This window comes from Nannospalax galili, unplaced genomic scaffold, assembly GCF_000622305.1.
Source record: "Nannospalax galili isolate Female #2095 unplaced genomic scaffold, S.galili_v1.0 scaffold72, whole genome shotgun sequence".
NCBI classification, from domain to species: Eukaryota; Metazoa; Chordata; class Mammalia; order Rodentia; family Spalacidae; genus Nannospalax; species Nannospalax galili.
In genome coordinates this window covers 6,801,845-6,814,327 of record NW_008336933.1, presented here as the reverse complement: position 1 = coordinate 6,814,327, position 12,483 = coordinate 6,801,845, and the positions used below count along the sequence as shown (strand labels likewise).

Sequence of the window (12,483 nt, the reverse complement as noted above, 5' to 3'; positions counted from 1 at the left end):
TCAAGGAACATAGACCGGATTTCTATCTAGAAGCAGTGTTCTTAAATGCACATAGTTCCCAAGCTTGGGGGAACCTGCAGGAGCTCGTTATTCTGATGGTCCAGGATGCTCAAATTTACCATCAACTCCATTTTTTGAGGGTCTACAGAACCAACTAATCAGAACTGTTCCCATTGTGGGGCTATGGTACAGAACTTTAGGCTGCACTTTGAACTGTTAAAGAAAGAATTATTGTTTGTAGTTTTGCCAGTGACATTTCTTCAGGCAAAGAACTTAAAAAACAACAACAACAACAACAACAACAACAACTAATTCCTTAAATGAAAAACAATTTTTTGAAGCATACTCTGGGTGTATAAAGCAAAGGTTATTTAGACTGAGATTGACATCAGATACCATTTCCTTTGGTTCTGCGATCCTTTTTGAAGTTTCGCACACATGATTCTTATTGAAGTTGGCAGAAATGAAGATGTTGCTTTCTGTGGCAAACACATCAGACACATTATCACACGTCAAACTGGTCATCAGGAACCAAGGTTGCTTGTTCATCGCTGCAGTCTAGCAGCTTTTAGTGTGATGAGGATGTGTAAGTGTTGACTTTGGATTCACTTGGCTTTGGATTCACTTGGCAGCATCATGGTGATCTCAGGAACAGTCACTTGGCTAAATCCATCATCCCTAATCCTACTGTGTAGGTATTTTAGGACTTGTATTCTTTAACTATAACTTCTTTTTGAATAGTTCTTAAAGGATTTCCCTTTATGTTAGGAATTTCAAATAAAGGTTTCCAATGAACAGGTGTGTGTAGCAATTTTCTCAAGGATAAGACATTCCATCCTGCAGGGAAGCTCCTTAAAACTCAGGAAGTAAACAATTCAAAAGCCCTAGAAATTCCCTGAAGCTGACAAGATACAGTAGGTCCCTCCCTTCCCAAGCATATATAAACAGTAGGGTCTGCTGAGACAGTCTCCGACAAGTCAATCTTCCTAGAAGAGTCTCAGACTAGCCTAGTGGCCTGGAAGAGGGTCAGATCAACTGAGCTTCCTGGAAAAGACACTCTCTAACCTGTCAAGTTACCTGCAAATTTTTCTGTGAGCTCCATGTTTCCAGCTTTTGTGAGCTGTCACCCATGCTGGGGTGGGCTTTTGGTAGTGAAGCTGTCTTTGAGTCATTTCTGCTCTTGTAAGTAACCTCTCAACGTACTCCAGTAAATAACCCCAATAAAACTCATAGTTCATCAAGTTGGACTTTGGAGGTACTTTACTTTGGTCTGTTCCCTATCTTGGGTGAACAGGCATCTGTGCAAGTCTCCTCAGGAAGAATGTCACACATCAGCAGGGAAAACTACTAATACCACTATTGCCTAGATCAAATCTTTCCAAAGACTGTAGCAGGATGATTTCTTCTAGAACAGATTTTAACTTGTTATCCTTCAGGCCTAGCGCATGGACAGACAGATTTTCTGTCTTAACATTTCAATATGGTTTTCACCTACATGTCATTCCTTCAACACCCTAAAAGAAGGAAAGTCTGATAGAACACGTAGTTTATCTTTCATAAATAAAGCAGGTCTAGTGATTTTACACCTGCCAGTTCAGAAGGTGCAGAGGGTTTTTTTTTTTTTTTTTTTGGTTTTTTTAAAACGGTCTCCCTTTAGCCCCAGCTGCCCTGGACCCCACTTTTTAAATTAGGCTGACCTTGAACCCACAGAGATCCGCCTGCCTCTGCCTCCTGAGTGCTGGGATTAAAGGTGTGTGCTACCACGCCCAGCCGGAAGGTGCAGTTTTTTAAAAATTTTATTTATTATTTATTTATTTTTATGTGTATGTGTGTATTGCCTGCATGTAGGTAAGTGCATCCATGTCATGCAATGCCCACAGAGGTCAGAAGAGGCTGTTGGATCCCCTGGGACTGGAGTTACAGACAGTTGCTAGTTGCCATGTGGTGCTGGGATTCGAACCCAGGTCTTCTGCAAGCACAGTGTTCTTAACCGCTGAGCCATCTCTCCAGCCCCAGAAGGTGCAGTTTCTAAGAGATTCAAATTACAATTCAAATGCTTTAATCTTTTCATTCTGTTTATTTCTGTCAGCAAACTCTTCGGTCAGTTCCTAGAAAGATGAAGCCACACCAGACTGGATAGAAAAGCAAACCTAGCAGGCATTAAGTGCAAGAGGATTGTTCGAAAGGTCTACATCTTCTCAGCCAGAGAGGTGTTGAAGTCCTTCAGGGATGCAAGTCAGTTCACTGTGCTGGAGATACAGAGCCTTCTGGTTTTTAGGGCTGTAATTTTATCAGTCAGTGTTTTCAGTCTCTTATGGCTGATGAAGTTCCTGAAGATTTCTAGCTCCTGAGTAGTAGAGGGAAGGGTAATCAGCTAATTATGGTGTATAGCAAGAACCGTGAAGGCAGATAAGATTGGGAGGCTATCTGAGAGTGACTGAGATGACTCAAGTTCATCACTTGAGATGATGAGTTTGGTTAGATCCGTCTGCTCCCATCATTGTTCAGAAGAACTTTCCAAGGTTCTGTCCTACCAGGCTGAGCTGGTCACTGCTCCTTAACGCCTTCAGCAGCCCCTGGAGAACAGATGTGCCACTGTCCCTTGCCCTCCACAGGGAATCCCACCTGGGGGTCCAGCTCTTCACAGGCAGAACATATTCATGCCCTCTGCCAGACTGGATTTCTTTAGGTGGGTTAATAGAGGCAAGAAGACCCACCCTTGAATGTGGTTCACACCATTTCAAGGCCTGGGTTCTGGACTGAATGAGGTGGAGAGAGGCTGATTCACCCTGCATCTTTACTGTGAATGCAATGTGACCAGCTGCCTCAAACTCTCCTACCACTGTGATTTCTCTCAAAATGAAAGCCTGTAATCTTGAACTGTGAGTTGAAATAAACCCTTTTCTCTTGTATTAGCTACTTTTCTGTTGCTATGATAAAATACCTTGACATGAAGCAAGCCAAGGAAGAAAGGCTTTATTTTATCCCTCAGTTCTTGAGGGATAGACTCTATCATGGTGGATGTATTACTTTTCTGTTGCTGTGATAAAACGCCATACCAAGGCAACTTCTAGAACGAAGAGTTTATTGGGCTTTCAGATCTGGAGGTGTAAGAGTCCATCATGGTGGGGAAGGCATGGCAGGAGGCAGTCAGAACAGAAAGCTAAGTACTTTGCATCTTCAAGCAGGCACAGGAAGGAGAGCGTGAGAAAGAAGAGAGAAGGGAACTGGAAGTATGGTAAGGCTATGAGCTCTGAAAACCTGCAACAGGTGACATGTCCTCTAGTAAGGCTGCACCTCCTAAATCTCTACAAACAGCACCACCAACTGGGGCCAAGTGTTCAAATACCTGAAGTTTATGAGGGACATTCTTATTCACCACTGTAGTAGAGAAGGTACCAAAAGAGTGTAACGCCAACATAGGAAGGAGAGAGAGAGAGAGAGAGAGAGAGAGAGAGAGAGAGAGAGAGAGAGAGAGACTATAAAACCTCAAAGCCCACCCCTAGTGATGAATTTTCTCCAGTTAGGCTCTAACTCCTAAAGGTTCCATAACCTTCCCAAACACAGCCACCAACTGGGGCCCAATTGTTTGAACACATGAGCCTATGGGGGACATTTAACATTATTTTAGCAAATAATGTTAAATTTTATCAAAGCAACAGAAAAGAGACCAAGACAAATGTCCATTAGTAAATATAAACACATAACACTATGTGGAAAGAATCATTTATAATTTTGGTAGATCAGTAGAGGATTATATAAGAGAGCTGGAAACATGATGTTCTTATGGTCCATGTGAGCCACGGTCATACCATTTTTCAAAGCTCTTCCATTTTGGTTAAACATTGACAACTGAAGATATTAAATTAACTTGTTTTCCAGAACCAAAGTAACTTGTTTTTCTAGGCTCTCCCTGGCCTGTCAGCACCCAGAAACGGCTGGCCATAAGAAGTGCTTGTCCTTAGACACCTTTTAATCTGCCGCTTGCTTTATTTCACTAGCTGCTCCTATGAACAGCTAATTGTGGTTCAATAAAGGAAAAATTTCCCCTTCCCCTACCCCAGTTTGTAAACGGATGGTGGGCTTACTTCTAGTTCTATAGAAATCCTCACTTTCCATGTTTATTCCTGAATAAAGCCTGTGCTGTAGTTGAGTCACTTGTCGGTCTGTCCTTCTTGCTAATCTTACAGCCTCAAGATAGATGAAGCTATAGCCCTCAGTTACCCAAAGGAAGATGTGCAATGGTAGTGGAGAGATAGCTACCACTTTCACCAAGTGATCAACTTCAGCATTACTAGCAGAATCTGTGTCCCTAAGAAAAGGCACACATTTCCTGTGAAGAATTCTTGCAAAAATACTTAAGCTAATCATGGGGCAGGGGTAAGTTGAATAATCTAGAAAAAGGAATATTCTACAAGACAACTGACCTAGGCTCATCACAAAATTCAACGACTGAATTTAAAAAGGAGAGGGGAGACTGTTAGACTGAAAGAGACTATAACTAATTATAGATAATTAGTTACAACATAATAAAATTGTTGCAAACAATTTGGCAGAGCCAGGTGTGGTGGCACACTCCTTCAATCCCAGCACTCAGCAGGCAGAGGCAGGCAAATCTCTACAGAGATCCAGGCCAGTCTGTTTTCCCTAGTGAGTTCCAGTTCCAGACCAGCTGGGTCTACAAGGAAATTACATTAAAAAAAAAAAAAAAAAAAAGAAAGAAAGAAAGAAAGAAAGAAAAGAATTTTCCAGACAATAGGGAAACTGAACTATATACTGGATGATTTTATGAATTTCCTATTTGATCATCCATTGAAGTTACGCAGGAAAATATTCTAAAGCCATGCATACTAACGTTTGGCGTAAAGAATCCAGGACATTCAAAGAATTTGGCAAGTGTGTGGGCTGTAGACAGAAGACACCTAGAGTAACTAAAATAAAATGTTAATGAAGTAGAGGAAGGTTCTACGGGCACTTTTTGTGCTAGTCTTTAAACTTTCTTGTCCCTAAGAACGTCGAGAGGCGTGGGGACTAACGCTCAGGAAAGGCCACAGCACTTGCATTCAGCCGTCGCCCAGCAAAGCAAGTCAGGTCCCGAGAGCCTGCAAGCCTTTCAAAACTACCGCTCCCGCCGGCCCCGCGGCTCTTCCTATAGGCTGGCGCAGCGGGGGCCCCGCCCACATCTCCCAGAGGCCCGCGCGGGGCCGGCCGTTCTCCCACTTCCGGGGTGAGAGGCGCTGCGGCCATGGAGGCCGAGCCGCCTCCGGTGGAGGAACGGCGGCGGTTGCAGGAGGAGCTGAGCGAGTTCGTGGAGAGCTGCTGCCGGAAGCTGGAGGAAGTCACGGCGTCCCTGGGATGGAGCCTGAATCAGCTGGACCCCGGGGACGAGCCGGAGGCCGAGGTGAGGGCCGCGACCGCCCGGCCTTCTCGGAGGCAGTGGGCGCGCGGAGGCGGGGATGTGCGGTGGGTGTGCACTTGGAAAATGCGTGGGAAAGAGATGTCGGCGTGGGGTTGGCAGGTACTTGCTCTTCTGTTACTAGGATTCCGCATTGCATTAGATTCGATGTCAGGATAGCTGGAGTTCAGGTCACCGTTTCCTGCCTTAAACCTGGACACTTCGGACTTGGATAGTACGGATTCTGGGATTATTAAAGGATACCACTAAGGGATGGTAGCTAGCAACTCATCTGGACGGCAGAATTGCCGTTAAAAGTGATCTGAGCGAATTATCTTGTTTTTTTGTTCATTTTTGATGGGGGTAGGATAAAGGGAAATTCTGCTGTGTGCGGTAATTTTATGTTTTTCCTTTCTGGGTTTATTGTGCAGAAATAACAAAGTTTATGCCACACGTCTGATTCTCTGGAAATATTTGAAATATATTTGATTTACTCATAAGCCCGTCACTATTGTATTAAAACTGAAGTGGAAATTGGAAGGAAGAAAAAAAACAAACTCCAAGTACAGTTATGGGTTAAAACATAGCAACGGGCTGGAGAGATGGCTTAGAGTTTAAGAGCATTGACTGCTCTTGCAGAACTGGGGTTTGGTTCCCAGCACTCACATGGCCCCTAACAGCTGACTGTAATTCCAGTTCCAGGGGATCCAGTGCTCTCTTCTAACCTCCACAGGCATTGCCATGACTCGGGTGCACTTATATACATGCAGGCAAAACGCTCATACACATAAAGTAAAAATAAAACATATAATGTTTTGAAAGTATTTTGGGGACAGTCAGGAAAGTTTGAGATATGTTGGATAATGGAACGAATTTTCTAGACCATTAAGCTGGGCATATGTTCCCATACCATTGCCTACTCAGCATTGCAGTAAAATTGGATTCCTTGTAGTAACACTTAAATAGCACTTTGTATACACCACTGCATTACTTCATCTAAGATTTATGATGACCCTTACAAGGCTGTTACAATTGGCAGCACTTTGCACATGAGGAAACAGAGGGGTGGTAGTTTTTTTCCCCCCAAGGATATGCTATTAAATGACAGGATTTGGATTCAGGCTTTCTGGCTTCTAAGAGTCTGTGTACTTCATTGCTATATAAAACTCCATTGTAAAATTCCCAGATACTGGCAGTAAACTGTGGTGTAATCTAGTGTCTGAAATGCAAGAGAGTAACTGGTTTAAAAATCCTGCTAAATGACATCCATCAACCAGAGAATAGATGCTATCCAGACAGTTAAAGAATTTCCACATTTCTACAGTGTTTTTACCCTGCAAATACTGCTTAGTGAACATCAGTGACACTTTCTGTTCTCATAGATCTTATCATGTGGTGGTAGTGAGGGTTGTGAGGCTGTTACGTTATGTGTGGTAAAGTCTGATGGATGGGGTTGAGATTGTAGTTTTGGCAGCCATGGTGGGTCAAAAGGCTACTGGAAAAGGACCTTTTCCAGAGTGTTTCCAGGTGTGTGAGTTTTGCCTTCCACCTTCCTAGGGTCTCTTGTGTTGTTTTGCTGCTGCATATACCACGCTAGCTGGCTCATTCCCCTCTTGGAGTTTTTTGTGTCTCTGCTCCTATCTCATAGTAGGAATACTGGGATTACACATGGGTTACCAAGCCCAGCTTTTATCTGGGTTCTGAGGATTTGTACTCAGGTCCTTATCCTTGTACAGCAAGTGCTTTACCCACTGAGTTATCTCTCCAGCCCTGGAAAAGTAAATTCTAAGCTAAAAAAGAAAAATATAAAAAATGAGTAGAATTAGTGAAGTGAAGCTCAAAGACAAGAACTTCAAGTAGTTAACTAGAACATTAGAAGGATGGCTGGAGAGCCAGGGTGTGCTAGATAGCTGAGGGAGTCTCAATTGTGGAATTGCCTCCATTGGAGTGGCCCAAGACTATCTGTGGGGTATTTTCTTGATTGTTAGGTGATATGGGAGGATCCAGCCTACTGTGGCCAGTGCCACCCCTGGGTAGGTTGTCCTGTGTTGTATAAGAAAACAGACTGGGCCGGGTGTGGTGGCACATGTCCTTTAGTGCCAGTACTTGGGAGGCAGAGGCAGGAGGACTGTGAGTTCAAGGCCAGCCTGGTCTACATAGTGAGTTCTAGGCCAGCTGGGGCTACAGGGAGACCCTGTCTCAAAAAAAAAAACCCAAAAACAAAAACCAAACCACCAGACTGAGCATGGGCCAGGGGAACAAACCAGTAAGCAGCATTCCTCCGTAGTCTGTGCTCCAGGTTCCTTCCCTGAGTTCCTACATTGGCTTCCCTTGATGATGGACTGTGCTGTAAGCCAAAGAATCCTTTCCTCCCTAAGTTGCTATTGGTCAGAGTGTTTTGTCAGAGCAATTGAAGGCAAACTAAGACAGAAATTGGTACAAGGAGTGGGGTATTGCTGTGACAGACCTGACCTTGCTTTAGGAGGATTGTGGAAGATTTTAGAGCTCTGGGCTGGAAAATAGGGGAGGAGAGAGGATAGTTGGTAGGGTTAGAACCTGATGGCTCTTCCCAGCCATATTAGAGAATCTGGTTGTTTTTAAATGAGGTCAGTGGGGCAGGCACAGACATACTTTTAAGTCAGGGCATAACAAAATCTCATTTGTATTTTATTAAAATAACTTGCTTGCATTGATTGACTACTTCTATGTACTAAGCCCTGTTCAAATTGTTTTATTATATATAAACTCACACATTTATTTAATCTCCTTTGTGGGATGAAGGTCTAGTGTTTCCATTTTATAGATGAGGAAACTGAGTCAAGGAAAGGCCCAGTGTCATGCAGCCAGTCAGTGGCAGAGTTGGGAATTCAAAATCGCTGCGCTGTGGAGAATGGAATGGAGTGCAGAGAGCCTGGAAACAGAGCATTTAGGAGGTGGCTGTTGTAACCGAGAGGGATTACTGACATCCTGAATTGGAGAAGTGGCAGTGGGCATAAATGGAATGTGGAGGGTTTCAGAAATAATTAGGAACAAAATTGATAGGGCTAGCTGATTGCTTGGGTATGGGTAGTTAGAGAAGAGGCAGTTTCTTTCTTTCCCTGAAATAGAAGGGGAGACAGGCTTGGGTGTTGGACTGTCTTCTCTGTTGCTATGATATAATACCCCAACAAAAACAACTTTAGAAGGGCAGGTGTGATGGTTAGTTTTGATTGTTTACTTGACAGAATGTAGAATCACCTGGGAAGGGAGTCTCACTGAGGAATTGCCTAGATTAGGTTGGCCTGTGAGTGCCTGGAAGGGATTTCATTGGATTAGTTAAGGGAGAGACCCACCCTGAATGTGGGCAACACCATTTTGTGGTCTGGACCCTGGACTAAAGGAAAAGGAGGTGAGCCAAGCTAGCATTGCATACGTTCATTCTCTCTCTGCTCTTAGCTGCGCGTGACTGGCTACTTCAAGTTCCAGCCACCTTGACTGATGGACCATGACCTGAAATTGTGAGCCGAATAAACCCTTTCTCCTTAGGGTTGCTTTTGTCATAGTATTTTATCACAGCCACAAGAAACAAAACTAAGACAGAAGTCTGTTTGGTGTATAGTTTGAAGTGCAGCCCATCATGATGGAGAAGTCAAGGCAGCAGGATATTGAGGCAGCTTATCACATTGCATCTGCAGGCAGGAAGCAGAGCAGTGAGTCCTCGTGCTCAGCTTTTATGCTGTCCAGGGTCCCACCCCAGGGAAAGGTGCCACCCCAGTGTGTGGGTCTTCCCACCTCACTTAACCTAATCAAGATAATCCCCCCACAGGTATGCCCAGAGGCCCATCTCCCCTGTGATTCTAGATTTTATCAAGTTGACAATTTTGGCTATCATAGAGACTATGACTATATTGAATATTTTAGTTTATGTTGAATTTTTAGTATGAGTTTATTAAAAATTTATTATTATGCATATGTGGTGGGCAGATGTAGTCCACCTGCCATGGGTTTGTGTGTATACATAGGTCAGGACTACTTTGTGGAGTCAATTTTCTGTTTTCACCTTAATGGGGCTCCAGGGATTGAACTCAGGTTGTCAGGCTGCTTCGCAAGCATTTTGCCCATTAAGCCATCTCACTGCCCCTTGTGTAAGGTATGTAAGAGAGAAACATGGTCTAATGACTTAGATTTGGGGAGTCATCACTGTACAATGAGAGTTGAAGTCATGAGGTGGTGAGGAAGCATGTTAGCAAGTGACAAGAGGCGATTTGTTAGCATGACAGGAAATCCCAGCATTTAAAGGAGAGCAGCTGGAGAAGAACGTTGTCTTTAAAGGAGATCAAATAGGAACAGATGAGTAGAAAGACTTTGAGTAGGGTATCAGGAGCTGGGTATGGTGGCACAATGCCTATAATCCCAGCATTCTGGAGGCTAAGACAGGAGATTGCCATTATGTTCAAGACCAGCCTGGGGTATGTAACACAAGCCTGTCATACATACATATACACACTCGAGAGGCGAAGGGGAGCAGAAATAGACAGGTAGATCCTGACCTTCCGTTACACAGAGGGGAAGCAGAGGGGAGACAGGGGAGGGGTGGCTGTGTTGAGACCTTAGAGAATTTAAGGATACTGTGTCATTCATAAAGTTAAGCGTGGAAGGGACTGAGAGAAGGCAGAGCCTTTAGAAGAAGATGCATTAAGAGACTTTCCTTTTCTCCTGTTTTTAAAAATTATAAACACTTCACATAGGAGTTAAGAGAGACCTGCAAAAAAGAAAATACCAGATTGTAGCACTTAACCAAGTAATAAAAATTAATGGTATAATTGTTTAAATATTGTTTTTTCTTTCTGATTTTTATAGGATGAAATTGTGATATGCCCTTTTGATTCCAATCATCATATGCCTAAATCATCTTTAGCAAAGCACATGGGATCTTGTAGATTGAGGAAACTAGGCTATTCTAAAGAAGAAGAGGTACTATTTATTTATCCCATATGTCTTATAACTCATGCATTAATAATCCATAGTATTTGAAAAGTATATTGTGAGGTCATACGTTACCTAATTTCACAAATTGTGATTTGTGTGTGTGTGTGTGTGTGTGTGTGTGAGACACAGGGTCTCATTAGGTAGTCATTGCTGGCCTGGTCTACATAGTATACTTTGCCTAATTTCACAAATCGTGATTTATATGTGTGTGCGTGCATGTGTGCCTGTGTGTGTGTGTGTGTGTGTGTGTGTGAGACACAGGGTCTCATTAGGTAGTCCCAGCTGGCTTGTAAAGTAGATCATACTTTGCCTAATTTCACAAATCGTGATTTATATGTGTGTGCGTGCATGTGTGCCTGTGTGTGTGTGTGTGTGTGTGTGTGTGTGTCTATGTGTGTGTCTATGTGTGTGTGTGTGTGTCTGTGTCTGTGTGTGTGTTTGAGACAGGGTCTCATTAGGTAGTCCCAGCTGGCCTGGAACCCACTGTAGACCATCCCAGACTAGCCTGGATCTCACAGAGATCCTCCTGCCTCTGCCTTCTGAGTGTTGAGATTAAAGGCCTGTGCCACCACGCCCAGCCCTTGAGATATATTTTAATGATATTGTTATCCTAGAATAGTCAATTATATAGTCTTTAAGAATATTAAATTTTGGGGATGGAGAGATGGCTCAGTGGTTAAGAGCACTGACTGGTCTTGCAGAGGACCCAAGTTTGAATCCCAGCACCCACATGGATGATCTCAACTGTCCATAACTCCAGTTCTAGGGAATCGTCTTCTCTCCTCTGGGCATTGCATGGCCCAGGCGCACTTATATACATGCAGGCAATATGTGGATACACATAAAAATAATAAAAATAATTTATTCTAAAAAAAATATTCTTTTTTTTTTTAATTCTCACTAGGCTGAAATGTATAATCCTGGTTTTTTCTATGAGAATATGAAGATTCCTTCAGTTACTTTGGGTAAGTATATAACATTATAACTGAAAAGTATCCTAGTTTAGGCATTAATTTTTCATTTGAATTATCAAAAGAATATATTTCATTTATTTTTTATATATTTATTTTTATTTTTATTTTTGTATGAGTATTGCTTGCATGTAGGTAGGTGCGCCCGTGTCCTACAATGCCCTCGGAAGTAAGAAGAGGGCATTGGATCACCTGAAACTATAGTTATAGATCATTTGTTGTTAGCTGCCATGTGAGTGCTGGGAACCAAACCCGGGTCCTCTGTAAGAGCAGACAGTACTCTTAACCACTGAGCCATCTTTCCAGCTCAAGAATGGATTTTATAAATATGCTAATGATTAAGGACATTTAGTCCCATAAGAGGACTAAGATTAATTAATACACTGAAAAGCTAGTCCATGTAATGTAAAAATAGGACCAGGCTTGTGGTAACAAGGAGTGAAACCCTACAAGACCCTGTATAGCAGAGCGTGTGCTTGCTTTTTTGGCCTCAGCAAAAACCTGAGTGTACAATCTAGATTGAAGATTAGAGGGAAGGTGAAAATGTGTTCTAGATATTTTCAGTATATGGTTAAAATCTTGCTTGAACTCTAGAAATCTGATGCCTCAGTTCAACTCCTGGTTTCAACACTAACGGATGTGGCTTTTGATGAGATTTTATCTTACTTGTTGCCTAAATTTCTTTTTTGTTATTTTTTGTGGTACTACAGATCGAATCTAGGGCCTCTCCTATGCCAGGAGAGCTCCTCCACTGAGCTGTATTGTACCCAAGACTTTTTGTACTTTTTATTTTGAGACAGTCTTACTAAGTTGCTTTGAATTTATGGTCCTCCTGCCTCTGCCTCTTGAGTAGCTGGAATTATAGGTCTGTGCCACCGTGCTCAGTTCTATTTTGGTAAGTGGGGTGATGATAATCGCATTTTGTGAAGATTAGCGATGATCTGATACACTTAACATAGTGCCTGGGCTTGAGAGATTAGCTGTTGTTGGTTGCTAAAGTTTTGTACATATTAATCCTGCATGCCTGATTAATAAAATGTTTTCTGTACTAATTGAAATCTGATCACCTCCTGGACTGTAGCTAGATCTCAAAGGATTTCATACTCAGATTATAAGCACTGATGTGGATTTTGTTTTGTTTTGTTTTGT

The 12,483-nt window shown here is 42.7% G+C and overlaps 1 protein-coding gene and 1 pseudogene across 2 annotated transcripts in view; one reads left to right on the top strand and one right to left on the bottom strand.

The window, feature by feature from the left end:
- LOC103732954 lies at positions 1–5,247 on the bottom strand (annotated as a pseudogene).
- The window catches only part of Snrnp48 (small nuclear ribonucleoprotein U11/U12 subunit 48), a 23,439-nt gene continuing 16,162 nt past the window's right edge, over positions 5,207–12,483 (top strand). The window contains exons 1-3 of one of the 2 annotated variants that reach the window (XM_008831640.3): positions 5,207–5,401; positions 10,235–10,348; positions 11,268–11,328. In XM_008831640.3, the coding sequence (XP_008829862.1) occupies positions 5,246–5,401; positions 10,235–10,348; positions 11,268–11,328 (331 nt within the window). In that variant the 5' untranslated portion in view covers positions 5,207–5,245. The remainder of the gene's footprint in view (positions 5,402–10,234; positions 10,349–11,267; positions 11,329–12,483) is intronic. The other variant, XM_017797770.2, reaches the window with a different exon arrangement.